The 24269-nt window shown below is 40.4% G+C and overlaps 1 protein-coding gene across 5 annotated transcripts in view; it reads right to left on the minus strand.

Annotated features, from left to right (window-relative positions):
• Nucleotides 1-7529: 7529 nt before the first annotated feature.
• Nucleotides 7530-24269, minus strand: part of ephb2a (eph receptor B2a) — a 67465-nt gene continuing 50725 nt past the window's right edge. For 3 of the 5 annotated variants that reach the window (XM_061075364.1, XM_061075363.1, XM_061075362.1), the window contains 7 exons: nucleotides 18536-18658; nucleotides 16406-16653; nucleotides 15450-15665; nucleotides 14173-14322; nucleotides 9299-9492; nucleotides 9038-9193; nucleotides 7530-7638 (listed from right to left, as the gene is read on the minus strand). In XM_061075364.1, coding sequence (XP_060931347.1) covers nucleotides 7530-7638; nucleotides 9038-9193; nucleotides 9299-9492; nucleotides 14173-14322; nucleotides 15450-15665; nucleotides 16406-16653; nucleotides 18536-18658 — 1196 coding nt within the window. Of the gene's footprint in view, nucleotides 7639-9037; nucleotides 9194-9298; nucleotides 9493-14172; nucleotides 14323-15449; nucleotides 15666-16405; nucleotides 16654-18535; nucleotides 18694-21261; nucleotides 21302-24269 lie in introns of all 5 variants that reach the window. The other 2 variants (XM_061075361.1, XM_061075360.1) reach the window with 2 other exon arrangements.

The following is a 24269-nucleotide window of genomic DNA, read 5'->3' on the forward strand; positions in this document are numbered from 1 at the left end:
CAACATATAAAAACAAAAGTCCAAGAAATGGGACTCACAGTGGTAAGGGCTGAGAAGAGAGGTGCATTTGGCTGTGTATTTTTTTCGTTGCACAAAGTTAAATTATTTTACGGGTCACCACAAGTGGAACAAAACGGAAGAGTTTGGAGTAAATATTGCTTTTTTCAAACTAGATTCCCTAATATCTTCAATAAAGTTTGGCAATTGGCAAAGACATTTTGAAAGTTTTTTTAGACTTAAGAATAACCTTAACGATAAAAACTGTAAAATAACTGCTCTTTGTTAGCATAGCCCATATTCACAAATCACTTTTGCCTCATAGGGCTTAATAATCTGTACAAGGTGGGACATCCTCTGTCCTTATCTCTCGACTAGGATGAGGAATACTACCCCCCACAAAACAGGAAAAGAAAACGCATGAACATCAGAGAGATTCAGGATGAACAAAAGTGCAATAGGGGGTTGATTTCAATTGGATTGTATTTTTTTTGTGCAAATATTTTTTTTTTTGATATTACAACCCATTATGCCATAGTTGGAATCTTTCATTTTGCACCAATATTGCCTTGAAGGAATAGTTCAATATTATGAAAAGTATGCTATTTTCTTTCTTTTATTAAGTGCAGAAAACCATTGACCAACCCAGTCACCTACTTAACATTTTGTATCTGCTTTGTGAAATACACACAGTTCCATGCTGAATTATGGAACTAGTTCTAGAAGAACAATAGTGACATGCAGTGACTTCCAGAAATAGTTTTGTTAAACTATTGTGAGCAAGTTTGATAATAAAGCTCAGAATACAAACATTTGGGGCCAATGCTGAATTCAAATAAGTTACAAAATTGTACAAGATCATAGCAGCAATTTTTCTTGACAAAGACGTGTGAGTATGCAATGTAGCTACTTTTATTTCCTTTTCTTGTTGCCTAAGGGCCCATTTATTGGACAACACTGAAATTCCTGATATAAGATAATCGCCATCATGGTTGGACTGTTGTGTCTGTACAAAGACCTGGTTTGGTGGTATGGTTTGAACCAAAGGAAACCTGAGACACTGCACAGAAAAAACTTGACAGTTGGAATTGTTTAAGAGAGTGCATTCCTACTCAACTATTCTGCAAAGGAGGGTAAATGAGATGCAACATGTGCTTAAGGGAGCTGTAGAGGTTTTGGTCTGTTTTTGAAGTTAGGCCAGCCATGGTCCAAACTCCAGCGCTGAACTTTACAGATATATGAGATTAAGTAGGGCTCGAGCACTGACAGGCACTGACAGACAGTGAGGCCCTATTGGAATTGTAAGGATTATTATTATTATTATTCAGGCAAATGAATTGGGTTTTTGAAGGCTTAAACATGCTCAAACGCTTACCAAAATTTGCAGAAAATTTGAAAGTGGTGAAAATGTACGTATTCTAGAGGATTTTCAATGAGCGTCGCAAAATGGCTCAACGGTGCCCCCCGAGACCCTCGGAACGTGTTCACATTGACCGATCTTAACAAAAATCAATACAAAGGTGTATCATGACCAGACAAACATAAAAGTCTTTAGGTGCAATTTGAAAAACACTACAAGAAGCCTGCTATTTTGCTTTTAGTGGCCATTTTGGGAATATTCCACATTTTTACTTTGAGGTACTTGTACCAGGGCTTACATCAGATCAACTTCAAATTGTGATGAGTGTCATCACAACAAGATGGAGATACAAACTAACTCAAAGATCGATTTTTCGTCACATGGTGTGACTGTGGCGTGGCGTCAAAGTTTGATTACACGCCATTAAAACACGATGTTCTGCAACGTGGACATACATGGACCATGAATCCTTTGATGCTGAGCCGTAAACAAACAACTCCACTCCTGCAGTGACATTGGTCAAAGGTCAAAGGAATCTTTATGTCTTGCAAAGGTGATGTCCCTCTCTCTCTATCTCTCAGAATTGGGACATTTCCTCAAACTGAGTAAACATTGAGGTACGGCGAAGGTGCATCCTTCGCCAAAGGAGATGATGTTGTCATTATTCGACTGTGCATTATTCTATCACCAACAAACTTCTGTTTCAAGATCAGAGTCCGAGCCTGAACAGCTCTATGGTTACACCCGAATTAGCGTGTGGAAGCGCTACAAAAGTGGAATTTTCCTAATATGTCCCCTTTAAGAGTGAAAGTACTGAGACCCCTCTGTGATTTTCTCAGAAAGTCTCAATCACAGATCAAATAACAGATGCAGGTATTGCACAATCGAAATGTGCTGCATGGTCATCTGCTGTACTATGCACACGGATAGTACAGTAAGTAGTTATTTTGTGGTTGAAAAACATATAGGACAATTGTAACAATAATGTCACACATACATACATATGTTAAAGTAGTACAGACAGGTATTGAAAATCTGACTGAACAACATCTATTTATATCAAAGTTAAAAGAAGGATGTGTAAAAATAATCAGTTGGGACGCACCTTTTCATGAAAATGTACACAACAAATCATGTGAGTCCAGGAAGTTTGACCAATCAAATTAAATGATGAACTACTCAAGATTATACGAATATGAGAAACTCCATTTTATCACCTCACTGTGCTCTTGTATGCAACAAGAAAAGGAGTGAGGTAAAAGTGAACGGCTGAATTAACCCTCCTGTCACTATTTTCTGCTTTACCTTATTGTATAAAAGGGCAGTTTGAGTAACACATGACACAACATTTTTTAAACCTGCATGTATTTCAAGTGGGAGTTCTGCTTTTGTCTAACCGTCTTAAAAAGTGTGAATCCTGATTTTAAAAAAGCTGGGGGAAATTGACCAACTTGATGGGTGCGTTTCGAGGATATCACAAAATCAGGAGTGCTGTACCCTTTACAAATTGACAACACTCTAACCATTTACATGAATCAAAGCTCAAAGGTTTTCAGCGCAGAAAATACTTATGTACAGAACATTAACAGTGAGTGGGTAAACGTATGCTTTGTGCTGGTGTAGTAGACGGAAGAGGTTTCATATGCAAAATGTCCCAATACCAAAAAAGACATAACATGACTGAATGACATTTATAAAAAAAAGCACATTTTTCTTTTATAAAAAGCAGCAAAATAGAGCTCTGACAGTTTAGTCTTACTGTGAAGTTTAAAAATCTTGTCCCCATTAGCATCCTCTCCCAAAGTTGTTTGTGAAACTCAGCATCTCAGCTAGATCATTTCAAACCATATGGAGAATATGCACGTGGAGAGATAATTAGAGCAGTCGATTGGAACCGAACCTCATGATGTTATTATGAACCATAGGGGGATAAACACAGATTTTGAAGGAAATTAAGCCTTTCTTGTCATAAGAGGTGCCATGATGCAATCATGGTAACACAAATTCAAACCCCAACTGAAGCCATACACTACTGTATGGCTTAATCCTCTCCCTTTTCTTAGCAGTTTTACCTTCCCAAACCACAGCACTCAAAATTCTCCTGGCAAACAACAGGATCCTGCCAACTTAAGCATCCGATCAGAAAACACTCTTATTGGTTGTTTTGAAAGGCTGCAGTAACTGGTGTAACTTCTTCTTGTGAAAACATAAAAATAAATGCCTACATACAGGTCCTGTGGTGTCATCCAAGTGTTCGTAAGCCCTGGCATTCAAATTTCGACATGTGTAAGTTGAATTTTGGGACATAAGGACACTTGGATGACACTACAGGAGCAGTATGGAGGCATTTTCAGGTTATTTTTCTGTTGTTTTTTCACGTTTGAAGAATCATTCCCCAGCTACTTCAGTTGTATTGGATTTGGCTGCAATGCTATTTCCCCTGAAAATCAAAAAATGTTTTTGCGGACTCAAACACTTCATCCACCCTGCATCGGCATAGTGGTGAGTAGACAATGAGTGAATTGTTCATTTGTGGGTTAACTTTTTAACCTTTTTATAGGAGCACTATCTAAATAAGCTAAATGCCAAGAGCTATGCTTTATTATTGACTTTATTAAACGTGCATTAGGGTTGGAATCCATTGACGATGGCTGACAGCCATCATGATGTTGGGCCAACATTGTGACACCCCCTGCCCCGTTCGACACTGACAGAGAGGTGCGGACTTCTGACTACAATTACGCTGTCTACTATAACGTAGAAAAATAACATTTTCAGCGACCGTTTGGGGTCTTTTCATACATGTTTGGATCATAACAAAGTTGTTTCAACAGTTTTTACCAGCCCTGTCAGTAATTTACTGCTCCTCTCTGTGTCTCTATCATTCCCGCTGCGCACTGACAACGGAACGCGCCTTGCCATCTCCTCTGGCTCTCCATACAGTAGATTGTCTGATTTTAAAATTCTGTTTTTATTAGCCAGTCTGTGTTTGCACGTGTGCGATCACAACATTTGTGTGTGTGTGCGTGTGTGAGCGTGCACAAGAGAGAAAGAGAGCGACTAATTTCTGACAAGTATAGAATTTTTGGTGCTCAGTCTTGATATTGTGTCATTTCATTGTTTAAACTGTAGCGGGTCAGAGACGTCAGCTGAGTCGGTGTTGGTGTGTGTGTCTGCCAGTAAGACAACCCCCCGCCCCACCAATGGTATCACTTTGTTTCACTGCATATATCGTCACATCGCATCGCCCAACCCTAATGTGCAGTTTGTTTGCCAGTTTTGTCTCTTTATCAGCAAAACCTGATACAAATGCGCACATTAGGTAAGACACAGATAACTGACATGTTTTATCTTTGGTGATAGCATTGATAGTCATTGCAACGTAATTATGTAGAACCTGCAAACTTCCAAACACTGTAACAACTGACCCAAGAGGAAACTTTAAACTTTGGGGCACAAGTCGATATTTTCCTAAGATCAGGCCAATAAAGATACTAAATCACTCAAACACAGCTCATAAATCACAGAGTGGTAATGAGACTGTAATAAACACTATCTGGGGGCAGTATACAACAAAATACAGCAATGTATATTGATATCTATGAGGTATTTATACTGTTATTCTAATTGGTCCTGAAACCTGGAAACGATTTCCAGTTACCATCAAAGCACATCTACAACATTAGATAACTTTGATTGTAACATGTTTTCTTATACAAACCTTGACTTTAAGATAATTCCTCACAGCTTCACAATAAATGACAGTGAAATCACAAGACAGTATATTGTCCAATTAACACTAGGGTATGGTCGATATCAGTTGAGGCCCTTTTGTCTATAGGCTGACAGTAGCTCCTGTTTGTGGTTCTTTCATTGTCTCAGATGTCTCAGCAGATTCACTCATCTAAAAACTGCAGCTTCTGTTGGCAGAGGTATTGGAATATTTGGCGACTTCTTAAAGAGCCCTTTATACAACAAATCTCACACTTGCATTATGTACCATCACTAATTATCCTATAATAACCACTGTCTTGGTAACTTTAATGATGCATTGTGATTGTTTGGTTATTGTTTGTTACTATCTGTGTACAGATTAAAAGCAGAACACTTTAAAACTGGTTGGACAATGACAATCCATTAACAGGTCAGGTAGCTCTGTTACCTTCATCTCCACTGTAGGTCCATGTAAAAAACCTAATATGCTGCTCATACAAGTGTACTTATAATATAGATACAAAACACAAATTTATCAAAAACTGGCAGTAGCATACTCAACTCAAGCACCTACTCTGATGGTGGATGATGACAGTGCAGCCACACAGACGTTTTATGGTTTGTTTCTTTCACATTATAAACATTAATGAGTGTGTGGGTGGAGTAGTTCCTGTGGATCTCTACTATCCACAGGAGTAAGCATATACTTTGTTTAGACAGTAGCAATGACCCTTCACCATATGCCGAAAGGCAGTGTTCCAGTGTACATTTTATGTCTGCAGTGAATTTTTTATTTCAAAGGTCCCATATTATATAGGTGACATACAGTATAATTGGGTGAGAAAGTGAGATTTCTATGTCCTCTGTGATTATAAAGGAACGGTAAGTGATAAAAATGGTTTTAAAATATCAAAACAGTCAATACACAGAGAAATACATACAGTCCATATTCACACACTGTGCCTTAAAACAGGCCATCAAAAGATGTCACATTTGTTAGCCATGCTCAAGCATCCAACATTTTTTTTGTTTTATTGGGCAGGAGAAAGTCTACTATATTTGTATTCTTTTTTGGAATTTGTGCTCGTTCTCTATAAAGGACTGTTGCTAGGGTTTTGTTTTGTCTTTTCAAAAATCTTTCTAGCTTGTAATACTTTTAGTGGTATTCTTCTTCTGATCATGGAACTTTTTTCTTGCAGGTTAAAATTTCTGTTTTTTATCACTTGAGTTACAATTGGACAGAAAACCATTTTTTATTATGTCTCAGTTAGTAGACTGCAACCTTGTTTACTCACAGTTAATGGATGATATCCACCTCCTGGAGTAGGAGCTCTGAAAGGAGTCAAGGTAAATAATATTTTGCTTCCTTGAAAGTCTTCCGCCTGCTGTCTCCAGTTCCTGATCACCCACTTCCCTGGTCTTACACGCTCCCCTGGCTGGTGGTGTCACATTCACTGTCTAGCACTGAGGAAAGTCATCAGGTCTCCAAGAGTGAGCTGGAGGCAGAGGCAGCAGACTCCACCACTCCTGCAATGCAACACTGGGGACAGTCACGTGTAACCAGGGATTTGCTCTGGAACCAGACTAGAGGCCCTAGTGTATAGCTCTATATCAATTCCAACTCTAGTACTTAGTAGTAGTGACCATTTGGATTTACTGGTGGGTTTTACAAAGTCACAATAGGCTAAAATGTGTTACCTGGGATTGGCAACACAAACTGCCCTGCTTTTGAGACGTATGAGTGAGGTGATGTAAACTACATGACATCGATTTTAGAACTTAAGACCACAAACTTCAAATAAAACACTGGAAAAGGGTAAAATATGGGAACTTTATGTTTTTACTTTAGGTTAAGGTAAGGAAGATACTCTTTCCCTTAACATCTAGAAGACCAATATCACTGACAGAGTTAAGAGCCACCAATATGTGACATTTGTAAATAAATGTGTTGCACTGAAAAAAAATGGTGCTACCAGCTTGCATTTTACATTATAGTGTGTTGTGTTTCATGTTCAATCATTTTCAACAATAAGTCTCATACAATAGCAAAGTGCAGGGCCAATTTTACAAACTGATTTACCACTGAGTTTGATGGTTGTAGTGAATCCAAGTGTGCTGTGTTACCATGAAACAGAATAAAGGTGTCCCATTAAACGGAGTAGTTTGAAGACTGGATCTGGATGGCTGTGGTTATGGTGAACTACAAAATCAAACCCCCGAAATGACTGTTACCTCAACATCTAACAGCTAAAAGAAAACTACTGAGCATCTGTGCTGTGCTGTGCTGCAGACTGAGGAACCTTCTGTTGAGAGTTTGGAGTGAGCAAGGGTGAAGGTGAGGTTTCATTGAAGCCACAGACTGTGTGCCGGTCATCAGCCCTCCTCAGAGGTTGCAGGAAAATGCAGTGTTGGTGGGTGATGGTTATGTCACAGTAAACAGAGCCATCAGTATGTGGAGTCACACTTCTACAGAAGTGATCTGGTTCATCTGGGCCCTCATGGACTGGATGCTGTTGAGGATCTTTTTCTGGTGCCCAGCTAATGTCACTCCCACTCTGATGATGTCCCTGAAGAGAAAACATTTGCAAGTTCCAGCTCATTATAAAACAGCATAATACCTGTCTAAATGGTAATTTTAAAAAAATGGCTTTTTTTATATTATTGTGTGAGCAAAAAGGAAGCATAGAGCAGCATCTCATGCTTCTAATAGACTACCCTATCACTGTGGCTGTAACTATTGTGTGTCTGAATGGGTGAATGGCAATAACCTGCCTGTACTGGAAAGTACTTTGAGTAGTCATCAAGACTACAGCGCTATTTAAATACAGACCATTTACCGTCCGTCACCTATGCTTATCCTTCCTGGGTGGGAGCTGGAGCCATTCCCAGCTGACTTTGGGTGATAGGTGGGATGCACCCTGGACAGGTAACCATTGCATTAATAATAATAATAATAACTTAGATATCCCATTCTGCCATGGATTATACGTACTATCCTGAGTATTACATAATTAAGTCTGGACCCTATGCAAACTATTTTGACTTACAGTTGCTGTTAGTATTTGCACCTAAAATGGTGTCAGTATTGAGCAACAAACACAGATGTCTCAAACACACCAAAATTATTTAAAGAAATTAGCATACGGTGAATATACATAATTTAAAAACATGTATCTTCCTTCCTTTCAATTCATTTGAAATGAGTTATTGTGTGTGGGTAAATTATTAAAATCCAAAAATATTGAAGACGTATTCAATAATTTCACTCAGAAACATATTATTAAAGATAAAGACACTCTTACTGCTGATTCACTAGGAGTTTGCTGTGATGTGTTTAAATGTTCTATGACTTAAGGACCTGTTCAGACCTGCTATTAACATCCATTCTTAGTGATCCGATCACAGGTTGACAGCTTTAAGTACAGACGTGAACGCACCCAAATGTGTCTTCATTGTGACTTTAGATCACAACACTTAGGCCACATTTGGAGGTGGCCTGGGGCACATGTGGCAACACTCTTTAAGCATATAAGCGTGAGTAGATGCAAAAAACACGAAAAACACACATTTAAATACTACTGCCTCTACCATGTTTGCACCTGTTATCATTTGCGCAATTATTTTTAGTAGATGACTCGCAAAACGCCCACCACCTAAAGGTGCAATCTGTTATAATGCAAACTCAATTTAGCTACTGAGTAGATCCCCCCATGGTATGCAGATTTGTCTTCATGCACAAAAATGGTGTACAAGTTAATTTGCACATAGAGAATTGATATTTGAGCACAAATGGTCACAGGGGACACATTTAGGATGCATTGTAAAGAAAAGTGTTAACAGACAAATTTAGAGCTAACCTCTTGTGATCGGACCTCTCAGGATGGATGTTAATATCAGGTCTATATATGCTCTTTGACCTCTTGCATTTGCATTAGGTAGCTAACTATTCAAACTTATCTAACTTACTCTGTGGTCATTTGAGAGACCAAATCAAAGCTGGTGAATCCTTCGTTGACAAAATTCTCCTTGTACTGGCCCATCTTAATGGCGTCCAGCCACTCATCCACTGTACTGAAAGACGAGAAGTCTGGAGTATTGCGATCAAGCAGAGGTAAGTGAACACTGGAAGACAGAAAAATGACAAAACAAGAACATAGCACAACCGTGAGAAGGTTGATTTGTGAAAGCTATTCCCAGTGTGAGCGATGAAGGTCCTTACTGCTTTACCTTGATGACAGTGGTGTCATGGCCTTGAGGCTGTTGGGGTTGCGGATCATCTTGTCCAAGGTGCTGACAATTTGGCTGAATTTAGGTCGGTTGTTCCGGTCTTTCTGCCAGCAGTCCAGCATCAACTGATGCAGTGCACTGGGACAATCCATAGGGGGGGGTAACCTGTAGTCCTGCTCTATTGCATTGATAACCTACAACAATTTATGAATAGTAATTGTGAATATCAGAGAATATGACTGGAACATACAAGAACCTGTTTCGGTGCAGAAATATACTATAGGAAACATAAGCTTGATGAATTAAAAAAAACATTATATAAAGCACATAAAGACTACATGATGTAGTCATTAAAGGGATAGTTCATCCAAAAATGAAAGACAACTCAACTAACTAATCACCCCAATGCCAATAGGAGGTGGTTGATGTGTTTAAGTCCACAAAACACTAGTAGCTTAGCAACTTCTGTTGGTCTTTTAGGCTTAGAACTAGGGTTGCAAAGGGGCGGAAAGTTTCCGGTAAATTTCCGGAAACTTTCTGGAAACTTTCCATGGGAAGTTTAGCTCGGGAATTTTAAGGAAAAAAAAAATACGCAAATTAAACATCAGTCAAAACTCTATTTTAAAGATGTATGGAATGCAGCACACGCTGCACGTTGAATTTCAACCCTCCACTGTGCATTCTTCCATCACATGCACAGATAACTCCCAGCATCCTGCACACTACAGCAGGGCTATTGAGGCCTGCTGTAGTGTGCAGGACAAGTCAGGTAAGTTTCGATGATATTACTGGGGAAAATATATTAGCATGCTGGTTGGAGATTGTTCATCTGTTCATCTAGCGGCTAGATTCTAGCCTATTTCCATTTAATATATCCATCAATTGTAAAATATGTTTACAGACGATTCCAATTGTTTGGCTAACTATTTAAATCTCTGGCATTGCATTAGTGTTTTTTTTAGGGCTGTCAAAACTAACGCGTTAATCTATGAGATTATTGTGCCCGAGATTAATGCGATAAAATATTTTAACGCAGTTAACGCAACTTTGTTTACTTTCTGTGTGCGGAAGAAAATTCAGCTCCTCGAGCAAGCTGCCAGCGTCGCCCTCACCGGTGACCACTGGACGTCAGTCAGCACTCAGCAATGACAATTACCTGGGTGTCACAGCTCATTTTATTGACAAGGTATGGAAAACTAGGTATTTTGCGTTGGAAGTAAAAAAGTTGCGTTATACAGCGGTGCGAAGGAATTCCTCGACGCACTTCAAACACAGCCCGTCAAAAGATAAGTCCCGTCTGCCACCCTGGCTCAGCACAAGACGAACATCTCAATGTTGATTTCACCGGAGCTGGCTGAACTGGAGAAGTTGGAGAAGCTACTTGAACCATACAGGCAACTCCACTCCATCCGTCCTCTCATGTGCACTTTTTTATCTTCCTCCAACTGTGTGTGTGTGTGTGTGTGTGTGTGTGTGCGCATGTTCGCCTGCGCGGCGCTAACCGGGCTGTTAACCGGAGCTATGGGCAGTGGGCTATGGGCAGTGGGAGCTGGAGCTAACTGCTCCAGCCCCCACTGCCCAGCTGGGGAGCTGGGGCTCTTGCAGCCAGGCTTAGGTCCACCTGACTCTGGTTCAAAACGATATGGTTGCAAGATTGTATCTTCGTCTCCAGCACTCAAAACAGGTCAATCTGAGGAGGGCTGTTTTAGACAGGGTAAAAAGGGTGCTGTTTTAAATGATCCTTGTGGTATTTTGACCAAAATATGTTTCAGACATTTCATTAAGACCCCAAGGAACCATATCAATTGTGGTAAAATGGGCATACGGTGGGACCTTTGAAGTAGCTGAGATCTACCTGTTTTCATTTTCATGTTTGTTTGCACTTTAAGTTTTTGCACTTTAACATGACAGATTTGAATGTCAGTTCAGTTTACCAAGGCCACTTGTTATGCTGTTGTGTGTGTTCAATGTTAAAGATGACAGTACCAATGGTGTCTCCAGTGTTTCCCCTACAATTATATTGGGGGGGCGCTGCGCAACGGCACCTCCCGGCCCCCCCTGGAAAGTCAAGTTAATTATTTTGTATTTTTTGATATAGGGCCAGATCTCTACATAAATCATTTTAAGGTTACATTTCCTATTAAACAGGTCTATAGCTTGCATTTCTGTCTCGACATGGTCGCGCGTTTGGATTTCTCCTCTGCTCTCTGTATCGCTCACGGCGAAGTTCCATCCAGATGCGCGCGCACACAGACATGTGCCCGCACACACAGGTGAGCTACCTCCCACCAGCGGACAGAGAGCATCCATCTGAAAACATGTCGCATGAACCACCCAGGTGGAAGATGGTAACAGCCACTCTCCTGCGAGTAGCAGCCGGAGGAGCTCTCCTGCTCCGGGTCCGAGTTCAGAGAAGAGTCCACGTGTTGCACGCCCTGCCCCAAGAATCTGCTCAGTCACCACCGGATGACAGGTTCTGACCCAGCTTGGCTTTCAGAGGGGAAATACTTCCCCTGGTTGTACAAGACTGATCTTTGTCCGGACGCCGATGCGCCGCGCCGCGCAGTTCTCCAGCGCGCAGGCGCCTGGCTGTTCTCACGGGACGTGCATTTCTCAGCGCCGGTCAGCCCGCGATTCTGCTTTCTCCGCTTGTTATGCTGCATCACTTCCTTCTATCACTGTCTAATCTATTTTCATCGGACCATTGTTCAAAACCGGCAAATCTGACGTGAATTTTTTTTTATTATAGACGGAAGTTTGAAAACGGTAACTTAATACAAACGAGGGTTATGACGAAGTGCTTGATTCTAACTAGTCCTGTTTGATTGCCATGGTAACAGTGATTACAGGTGGTAGAGAAGTCGTGATGGGAAGATTGCTAGTAGGATCTAGACTTTAGTCTTCTTTCACTTTAAGCGCATGCTCCATGACGTTTTTACAGTGATTTCAACCACTCCAGCGTTTCCGTGTTTTCGTGACAGGGCTTCGTGTGGACGCGATAAACATAAGTACCGGATCCAAAAATGTTTCTGGATTCAGGCAATCCAGGTTACTTATGGAAGTCAGTAAATACATACATTACATACATGCATATATACATGCATGCATAAATAAATAGATAGCCAGATAGATAGATAGATAAATTACAGTTCATAGATAATGAATAGTCAAGGGCCCAAAGTTTCCTCAGGGCTCAAACCAGCCTATGACTAAACAAAATGTTTATATTTATGTCTGTATATGACAAGGTAAATACAGTTAGTGTAAATTACCCACAACATTTCCAGTTTATTCCCGTTAATTCCCGTTTATTCCCGTTAATTCCCATGGAAAGTTTCCAACTTTGAATATTCCCGGAATTTTGAAACCCTACTTAGAACACAGTGCAAATGACCTTGTTTCGAGTCGAATATGAAGATCAGGGCTTGCGGACTCCTGGGTGACACCACAGGAGCATTATGGATGCATGTTATGTTTACTCTGTTGTTTTATTACGTCTGAAGTTAGGTCACCAATAAGTTACACTGTTTAACTGTTATGTCCAGTCCTGATTATTAAGGTTAAGTTGGCCTGATATTTATCGTTTATTCTTCTGTTCTGTGTTGTTATTGTTTACTCGCCTCTCCTCTCGTTTCAGACTCCTCACTCCCTCCCTTGTGTGTGCTCCACCTGGTTGATTATCTGCTCCTCCCCGATTGTTTGCACCTGTTCCTCATCACCTAGTGTATTTAGTCTGTGTGTTCCTGTGTCGCTTTGCCAGTTCTTTGTTTCCCCTGTGTCTCAAGCGTTCCAGCGATTCCCATGATTAGTAAGCTTCCAGTGATTCCGACCCCGGACCGTGTTAACGACTGCGCTTTTGCTTCTTCCCTGTCTGTGCCTCTGCCTGTTCTACTATTGTCTACCCGTGTACCGACCCTGGACTGGATCTTCACCAACCCCTGCTACTGCCTGACTCTTATCGGAATTCTGTTGTTACTGGACTGCCACTCCGTGTACCATAATCTTCCAGTAAAAGTGATTCATTATCATCTCTGTCTCCGAGTCGAGCATTTTAATCCAACACCTCTCAGTACATTACATTAACCCTGAAACTGCATAAGTGTTTTGGTAATTCAAACACTTCACCCAACCCCCAATCGGCATAGAGGTTTGTAGATAATGAGTGAATTTTCATTTCTTGGTGAACTATCTCTTTATGCTAGCTAGTCAGCTCTGCTTTCAAGAGCCACTTGGTTTTGTTCACCAAAATGTTACAGCTGTGCTACAATTTACAATGTACAGGAGCAAGAAGACTGTCTCATAAAATAAGTATAATAACTTGATAAAAATGTAAATGCAATGGTTGGAGCTGTTTCAGAGAAAACTTTATAATGACAGGACTATGTTTCCCAATTGCTTGTGTAGTATTTGTTCTCAGCTGGGATCTCTGTACTGGACATAATCAAAAGATTCGGTATTCTCATCTGATACATCTGCACAAAATAGTATTTTACATAATGATGGGCTGTTTTTTCAATATTGATAATTAAAGTAACCTTGAATATCTATTATTTAATTTTAATTATTTAATTTGTTTTCGTTTTCAATTAAGAATCAAACAAGAATTTTCACCTATTTATAAGATTTAATCAATTTTTTTATCTAAATTAATTTAAATTTTAATTCAATTTCGATAAATCAATAATTTTACAAAGGAAGTCAATTAATGTATAAATAAAAACAATAAATTAATTAAAATTCCATTACAATTATTCAATTATTAAAGTCATTGGCATCAACAAATCATTAAGGAGACAGGCTTATCATCATTCTATGACAGTTCAGTTATATGTACTAGAATATAAATACTGCTTGTTCTAAAGGGCTTCACTCACATCTTGATTGCTCATGTCCCAGTAGGGCCTCTCTCCATATGACATCACTTCCCACATGACGATTCCATAGCTCCAACAATCACTGGAAGAGGTGAACTTTCTGTACTGGATAGCCTCTGGTGCTGTCCACCGAATGGGAATCTTTCCCCCCTGGGATAAGCAAGTGTGGAGGTCAACAGACAGTGTTGTATTTTAACAAAGTCCTTCTATAGAATTTGTGAGATCATTTCAAAATCGCTCAGTGCAACCTAACAATGTCTACGAGGAAGTGTCCTTAAAGTTTTTGTTTTGATCTGTAGCATGGCCTCAAAATGTTTCGTCATGACATAGAAAGTTGGTTGATGTTCTAAATAGACAGTTCATGCTCACACTTCCCCCAAACTCAAATTGCTTCATAAGAGTTCATCACTGAAAAGAGTTCATCACTGAAAAGTGATGAACTCAATAGCACTCCCTATAAGATTTCAACAAAGCATCCCCTGTGGCACGCATTGCCTAGAGTCACAAAAATTGGTAAACTTATGTGTAACAAGCAAACTTACAACAAAGTCTTATGGGGTTATTAGTTAAACCTAAATGGAAGTCAGTCAGTTTGAATTGAGTTGTAATGTTTTTGCCACTTCCAGACATTGTATTTTAACAAACTCCTCCTACAGCAAATGCACACACATTTATTGCTGCTGATGTTAACTACAATGTTACCATACTAACTTTACGCATTAGCCATCAGCTTCAGTTTGGATTCGATGTCGCCTACTCTGGCCACTGGAATGCAATGGACTATAGTCACTGCTGATGCTAACTTTGTGTTTTTTAAACTGTGTCGCCAAAGACAACATTGAATTGTTGCTTCCTTCATCATGGGCTTTGACTTAGCACAATGCCCCCTCTGGACAGTCTCACAGCTGCCCTGGGTTCCCGGCTGCTCGGAAGATGCTGAGGCACTGATAGTGGGGGATAAACTAGTTGGCTATGCGGCGGCTAAAGGGGCCTGGCTAACTACAGCTTAGGTTCCAAGTTGCCGTGCCAAGCTTCCAAATCGCTGCCAATACACTACATTTATATCATGTTCCATTACTATTAAAGCAGGCCGGGGAACAGGTGAACATGGGTTTCAAATGCCTATAGATGGATTAATACCATATTCCACATCCACTGACACAGCTAAATGGACATGACACCTTTCAACTAGTCTGAAAATGAAATTATAAACCTAATGTCATCAATAGATACAGGGTCATCACCAAACCTTATTTTATCTACTGATGAAGACTTACCAGAGCGCTGGTGTATGTGGGGTCTGAAGTATCATCCTCAAGAAAGCGTGACAAACCAAAATCAGATACTTTGCACACTAGGTTGCTGTTGACCAGGATGTTCCGGGCTGCTAGATCACGATGGACATAGTTCATGTCACACAGGTACTTCATGCCAGCGGCTATACCACGCAGCATTCCCACCAGCTGGATCACTGTGAACTGCCCGTCATTTTGCTTGAAGAAAAAAGCGTTTACTTAGTGTTGAAATGAATAATGCAAATGAATAAACATTACTCACTATTGTATATTGAGTAACAAATGCACTAAATATTAACCACTTAAAACTTGTTTGAGATGTGAGCTCCTTGAAACTATCAGGCCAGTACTGCTTGATACAACTAAGTGTTGGTTAGGCAGAAAAAAAGTGCTGCAAACAGATGCACTGTATGAATGTGTGTGTAAATGGCTGAATGGAAAAATGTACTGTACACCACTTTGAGTGGTCATCAAGACTAAAAAAGTGCTATATAAACAAACCATTTACCATTTAAAATGTCCTAAGGTAACAGGTGCCACCTTGTCCTCATTAACAATGAATGTTTAGAGAGTGTGGTGTTTAAGTCAAAGTCAATCACAGTTTAGTTTTGGCAGTCCAACCTGCTGATTGCTGAATTCACCCCTCGCCTGGATTCCAAACAACAAAAAGTTCTGCCAGATGATGACCAACATGATCTCACTGAATAAACTAATGCTAGTAGTTTAATTATTCAGCACTTATTGGAACTGCAATATGTAGCAATCAAAGTATAACCCTCATGTCCAATGATCTTCAATGACATTGCCATTAGCAGGGCATACGACATATCACACATACACAAAATAATCTCTCTCTTATGGAAAAAGTGCAATGGATGAGTAGACGGCCATCAGTGCCTATAAGATAATTTTGTCTTTAATCAGTATGGCTTCCTTACCCTGAGGAAGGAGTCAAGGGATCCATTCTCCATGAACTCAGTTATGATCATCACATGGCTGCTCTTGGTCACAACCCCCTCTAGATGGATTATGTTGGGATGGTCAAATTGGCCCATGATTGATGCCTCACTTAGAAAGTCCCGCCTCTGGCGTTCAGTGTAGCCTGCCTTCAGTGTCTTAATAGCCACAAGGATCTCTCTCTTCCCAGGCTGACGAAGGTTTCCACTACACACTTCCCCAAACTCTCCTGATAGGAAGACAAGAGGATTCAGTGTAAAGTTTGTTTAATGATTTAGTGGGTTTCAGGCTTGAAAGTCACTTCATCAAGTTAAATTCAGTTTAAAGTAGTGCTGTCAGTTAAATGCGTTATTAACAACGTTAACGCACAACCATTTTAACAACGTCCATTTTTTTCTCAGGAGATTAACGCAGAGCTGCCAACTCTCACACTTTTGCATGTTGGTGGTTGACTAAGTCACAATAATTTTTTAAAACATCATCGTATCAGGCCGTCATGAAGTACCAGGAGCGGGCGAGTGTGTGTGTCTGTGTGTGTGTGCCTGTGCTCCCAGATAGCGCACCGGTCTGGGGGCTCCGCCCGCCCCCGGCCCCTACTCGCTCGCTCAGAGAGACACTGTGAAATCAGAGCTCGTTCACGTGAAGCAGCCGCTCAGTGACTGACTGCTTCTTAACTATGGAAACAGTGAAAACACAGAGTTTCTCTGGTCTCAGCTGCCCAGAGATCAGCGCCTCAGCTTCTTGATCAGAGCAGAAGCTGCAGTTGGTTTCAACCGAGTTTCAGTATCTGTGTTCGCCTCCAGTCTCTCGCTTTTTGTTTTAATATTTCGCCAACTAAAATATATATTTTTAAGCTATTAGGCTGCAGCTTTATGTTTTTATTTATTTCAAAATAGTTTACTTCTTATTTCATACATTTTCCACAAAAATGGGGAGGACTCAAATAGCACAACAAAGTTCTGTGTTTAATTTGTTTCAAAGTAGGCCGACACTTGCCTGTGTATTTTGTTTGTTTGTTATTTTGTTGCTTGTCTGTTTGAGTAGCTGGCTGAAAGCAAAGAAGTAGTAGGCTTACCTTTTATTGGTAACCTAACTGTTATGGTTCATTGTTTCTGAAATAAGAGGCCTGACTGCTATGTTCACAGCAAACTTGAAAAAAAGAAAATATTAAGCCATGGTTTAACTGCACTATAGGCTGAGTCCTTGTTTACCTGAAATGTGCACTTTAAAATTTTATTTTGTACCGCCCTGTTTGGCAATGTTGTTTTTCAATAAAATAAAACATTTGCATAAAGCAAGCCAATCCACTTTTCCATGTTGATAAGAGCATTAAAATGAAAAAAAAATTATGGAAAAAAAACAAAATGAAGGGCTATTTAGAATAGGTACAAATTTGCGATTTATTTTGAGATAACTATGACATAAATGTGATTAATCATGATTAAATATTTTAATCGTTTGACAGCACTTATATTTATTAATTGAATGCTCTCTCGCTCTCTTCTCTCTCTGTCTCTCGCACGCATGCTGATACACACAACAACACAGACTCAAATAACGTCTCAGCCTCGCCACAGTTTAAACGTTGATTTGTCTGAAATGACGTTGCATTAACAACACATAATGATATATACTTTTCTTAAATTAGTCAAATCTATCTTCATAGCTGTGCGCATTCATTCTTTTTTTCACCCCCCACCCTGACTCTACTCCGTTCTCTCCCTCTTTCTCTTGCCCTGAAAAGTACACAAAAACACACACACTCACTCACACACACACACACACACAGTGTGATCAGAACTCAAACAACATATTTAGCTCTACATCAACAAACGTCATGTTTTGCACACAGAGCAGTGAAGTGACATTTAATTACAAGTGGTTGGAACAAAGTTGTGGTTGGTCTTATTGGTCACTATAATCCTGCCCCCAGCCTCTGATTTAAGAAGTTCTTACTTCTAGACCAGCAATGATTTGGTGCCACTCTTAACCAGTTTGTCTGGCTGAGAGACACTTTTTGCTCCATGGAAACAGAGTGAACTGGTTCCAGATTAGGCACTAGCTCCTAATTGGCTGGATTAATTTCCTTTACATGCACTGTTTTCCTTTACCTGCACCAATCACTTGTTCAATCTTCACACAGGAAATGTCAATCTCCTTGGCAAACTCTCTGACTGCTTCATTGGGGTCTTCATATGTGAAGGGGTCAATGTAAATCTTCATTCCTGGTGACACTTCAACAGAAAGAAAACACAACATCAGTTTACCCCTCGGACCTTCTGGGCCTTCAAAGAGGGTCCAAATACATCAGCGTTTCAATTGTTATTTATTCAATATTAAATATATTCAAAACTTGGCCACATTTTTATCAAATTTGCTCCAGAAATGAAAGGTTTTCTGTTTACTGAGTTATTTCAGATTTTTGGGACGTTGTCTCTTGAGAAAAAATTTCAGAATCGGCTAACTTACTGTATTGGTTACTTAAAATTAACTAGTTCAAGTTCAGAGGGTTGGTTCAGGTTATTTTTTATTGGGATGATTAAGGTGTCAGTAATCCTGACTTTGAGCGTCACGTCTCGTGATCTAGTGAGCACAAGGAGAGAGCAGAGAGAGGAGGAAACAGAAACTCCAGCTCTGTACAAACCACCTGCATTCTGCTCTGCCCATGAAGCAGCTGATCTCTGAGCAGATGAGACCAGAGAAACTCTGTGTTTTCACTGTTTCCAATGTTCTACAAAGTCACTGAGCAGCTGCTTCGCGGTGACGAGCTCAAGTCTCAGTCAATGCTTCTGTCTCTCAGCGATTGTGCTGCGCTGTGAGGGGCGGAGCCCCGGGGCCTGTGTGTGAGTGTGTGTGTATAGTTCAGTTGACCAATCCTGCTCAAGACTGAGTTTGGGTCCACCTACCTCATTTACATATGAACAATTAAATGTTGAAATAAATAAAATTTGGAATAAATTTAACACACTGATTGATTTACTTCTGTATTAATGTCCACATGTATTCATTTATTTCTTTATCTATTTCCACATTTATTTATTTTTTTAGATCAGTTGCTTCATGGGCAGAGCAGAATGCATGTGGTTTGTACCGAGCTGGAGTTTCTGTTTCCTCCTCCTCTCTGCTCTCTCCTTGTGCTCAGTAGAACACGAGACGTGACGCTCAAATCATCATAACCTTAATCATCCCAATAAAAAATAACCTGAACTAACCCTCTGAACTTGAACTAGTTCATTTTAAGTGTGGACCAGCTCAACACTGCAAACAGCTACTGGACACCAGTCAGCATTGAAAGGCAGAAGTAGTAGGACTGGATCATCACACTCCTGTGACCAATCCTGCATGAGACTGTGGTTAGGCCCGCCTTTCTCATTAGCATAAGCACACAGAAATGAGGGAATAAGTAAATAAATGTGGAAATATATTTCAGACATTTATTTAGACATTTCTGTTGTTATTATAGTATTTATTTAGACATTTCTGTATTTCCTTTGTTATTTATGTATTTATTTATACATTTATTTACTTATAAATAGTCATGTATGGTCCTCCATAGAGGCAGACGTTACCATATTTGGATAAAAGGGAGGAGCTGGCTCTAACCTCCGACATCAAACTCGAGGAGTATAAACACGCCAACCTACACCGGCTAGCTTTCATCATCCGAGGTAAAGTTCACGTATATTTTCTAACGCTGTGTTCTTACCTCAGAACGCAAAGAGACGTCAGAACAGATGTGAGCTGCTACATTAACTCTGATGAAAAATGGCTCTTGGACTGTTTAAATCTTTTCTCCATCACCATCATTACAGTCAAACTACAGACTGTTTAGTGACTACACACATTTTAAATGTACGAGCAGCTTTCGGACTTATTGTTCTTTCTCAATTCTTATATTTTGCCTATAAATTATACTCACTAAATATTAAGGACTAAAGATTAATCTTCGTACAGTGAAGATTATGTTTACCTTGATCCACAACTGTTTTTAATTATTTGTTGTATTATTAATTAATGTGCAATAATCGATGACTCTATTTTACTAATGATTCTAAGGAGCACATCTGGTAAAAAGTCATAGCAGCAACATGCAGTGTTACAATCATTAAAAAAACCTTTGATGAACGTGTTGTTGGAATATGTATTTAATTACAGGCCTTTTATCGTTTGGTTTTAATCAAATCAATCATTGATTTATAAGGAAAAGGGTCAATGTGAAAAACAGGCAAGTTATCTGTAGTCAATGTAAAATCAGTACAGTTTGATCATAAATATCACATACTTAATCATGTATTTCTAATACATATTAGTGTTAACAGCAGTTAACATTTGTTATAGTCACAATTAATCCCGGTGAACTTCAGGTTGTACAGTTCCAGTTGTTTACGATTGAGGACTTCTTATGTCACATTGGTAAACACTTACCTGTGAAGGTTGTGACTGCTGAAATTGATCCATCAAATCAAAGTTTATTGTCACATGCACCAAATAACTTGATCAGAGCATTGAAATTCGTATGACCTCGCAGGCCACATCTACGCAGTAGACAGGCAATACAAGATAACAAATAACATAGTAACATATAACATATTACCTAGTAACATATAACATAGTACAAGAATAAATGAAGGGCTAGCAGCAGTTTACAGGATGAAGGATTGAGTAATATTGAATAAAATAATATGCATATATGTGTAATAAGTAAGTAGTAAGTGTAGTTGTATGAATGGGGGAGCAGAATGTACATGGTAATGGCGACTGTTCAGTGGGTCAGTGTTGCTAGTTCAGAAGCCTTACGGCAGGGGTTTCCAAACTTTTTATCCCGAGGGCCACACACAGAAAAAAATACGAAGGTCTGGGCCACTCACGCCGCCACGCTCCCCTGACCTGGAGCGGACTGTTGACAGTGCGCCTCAATCGCATCGCTGAGGGCGGGGGATGGACAGAGTGCAGTCATCGTCTCGGTCCTCGGCCAGTCTCGCGGATGGAAGGGTGTTGGTTGCCTCAAACCATGCATAAAAGGTGTTGAGCTCATCAGGTAGAGAGGCGGCAGGCCGATCATCACTGATATTTCTCCCTTTATAGCCTGTGATGTGTCACAGGCCACCCCACAAGCGTCGGGGGTCAGAGCTGAGTTAGTTGGATTCCAGCTTGTCCCTGTAGTCTCTTTTTCCATCTCTGATCACATAGGTCACATCTGGACTTCATCAAAGCCTCTGGGTCACCAGAGTTATAGGCAGAGGACCGTGCTCTGAGATTAGCACAGACATTACCATTTACTCAGGGCTTTTGGTTTGGGAAAGTTCTGACACTGACCCTAGGGACGACATCATTGATGCATTTGGAGATATATGCAGAGACAGTGTCTGTGTATTTGTCACTGTCCCTATCCCCTGCAACACAGAACATCTGCCAATCTTTTGTTTTAAAGCAGTCCTGGAGAGTGGTAATGGATTCAGCACTCCAGCGTTGAGCTGTCCAAAACTGTTTTTTTTCTGTTTTAGGCATTGTCTGTAGATTGGGATCCCAAAAGCGGGAAAGGGGTTTGTAGCTGTTCCGTATTTGCGAGTAGCAATGGTTAAGAATCTGGTCACCCCAGGTAGGAAAGTTAATATGTTGATGATATTTCGGCAGAACTTTCCTCATATTAGCTCTATTGAAGTCACCAACAACAATAGAGACTGCCTCAGGGTGAGCATCCTCAAGTCCATTAATAACTCTGTATAGGTCCTCTAACTCGCAAGTTTTGTCTGCCTGCGGTGGAATGTTGACAGCTTTGATTATAACAGAGCTGAATTCCAGAGGAAGGTAAAAGGGGCGGACTTTTATCGATAGCAGCTCCAGGTCTGGTGAGCAGTGTGCTGAAAGCGCAGCAACATCCGAGCCCCAGTGAGAGTTGACCATCAAGCATACCCCTCTACCTCTACTCTTACCCGACTCGGAGGTTCTTTCTTGCCGGTAGATGGAAAAACCGGCCAAGTCAGGCACCACAGGATCCAGCCAGGTCTCTTCTTTCTCCTCCGTTAGGCGTATTGGTAAACAGATCGGCGGTAGGACAAGGGAGCCACAGCAAGCACTTCGGTAAATTGAGAAAAACTCTGTATTAAGCGACTTTCCAAAAGTGCTAGTCGATCATACTGTATGAACGACAGAGTAGTGTGTACAAGAAAACAAACAAGAAAAACGGTAATAAACATAAAACTGCGTAGTGCATGCGGAGCCATTGTCAGTGCGACATTTCTCTCCAGGGCACTAGTCTCTCTCATTTACTAATTCAGGATAAATAATTTGTAAATCATGTTTTAAAAATGTTACTACCACCTCTTAAAAAAGTAGAAGGTAATAATCTGAAGCTTAGAATATAGAGAATCAAACACAAAGTTCTGTAGGTCTGTCATCTCAGAAGAAACTGAAGGTGGTTTATTGACATCATCATCAAATCTCATTAAAGAATTAAGGATGTTGTCATCCAGTCTCTCTCCTCCACATCCTGAAGAATAGCACCGAATATATTCTGTTCCACAGAAGAAGTCTTCCTTGTGTTGACACCAGTCATCTGATAGTTGGATGAGGTCCAGTTGTTTCACGTCATCATTATCAACAAAAGGTTCAGCCCTTCCACCTCTGGTAGATTCAATCAATCAATCAATCAAATTTTATTTGTATAGCCCATATTCACAAATCACAATTCGTCTCATAGGGCTGTAACATGGTGTGACATCCTCTGTCCTAAACCCTCAGTAAGGAAAAACTACAAAAAAAACCTGTTAACAGGGTAAAAATACGTAGAAACCTCAGAGAGAGCCACATGTGAGGGATCCTTCTCCCAGGACGGACAGAAGTGCAATAGATGGAAAACAATGTAGGAAAACATCATCAAGATTAAAGTTTTTTAGCAGCATTGATAGGGTAAACATTTTGAAGGATAACTTCAATACGGTATGTCAAGCAGTCCTGCTGCAATCATAGTCTATGGTCAGCAACCAGCAGGATCATGATCCACCATCCCGATCAGAGGCCACTTTAGTCCACAGTCATTGTCCACTGCTGCTTATTAGGATCCGTCATGGGCTGCCGCCTCAGTCCTGGTCCACCGCCATCCGATGCCAACGCGACAAAGGATCCGCCATTCCCTACTACGATCAGCCCGCATGATATAGAATTCGCCATACTGGATCCAGCATTGCGACCTCTGATGTCCTATCCACAAATCGTAATCCATGGTACGGCCACAGAGGCCCTGGATCTGCGGGCAATAAAGCAAAGGGATTCCGGGGAAGGGGGATAGGGATGGAGAAGAGGAAGGAGAAGCTGGAAAGAGAAGCTCCGTGTGTCATGTGTCATAAATTCCCTCTGCGTCATCAGGGGTTTTCGCCTTGTAATCATACAATGATACAGACCGAACTTGAGGGTACACTGAAGCTCAAGGTAAATCTGACTGGCTACTGGTTTGTATGGTAGTACGATGAAAACCATGTGGCCCACTCAGTAGATCAGACATCAATACCTCTATGCCTTTTTGAACTAAATGCTTCCTATTTTTAGAAAACAGAACAAGTTACGTTCTGTCGCACTAATTAGCTCTAACTATAAGCTTTATCAAAAAGAAAGGTTTTCAGTCTACTCTTAAACAAACAGATGGTGTCAGACTCCCGAATTGAAAGTGGAAGATTATTCCACAGGAGTTGGGCTTGATGGCTGAAAGCTCTGGCTCCTACTCTACTTTTAGAGACTTTAGGAACGACAAGTAAACCTGAATTCTGGGAGCGGAGTGCTCTAGCTCAGTGGTTCCCAAACTTTTTGTGCCCAAGGCACACCAAAGGACAAATAAAAATTTCAAGGCAC

This window comes from Limanda limanda, chromosome 7 (assembly GCF_963576545.1).
Source record: "Limanda limanda chromosome 7, fLimLim1.1, whole genome shotgun sequence".
NCBI classification, from domain to species: domain Eukaryota; kingdom Metazoa; phylum Chordata; class Actinopteri; order Pleuronectiformes; family Pleuronectidae; genus Limanda; species Limanda limanda.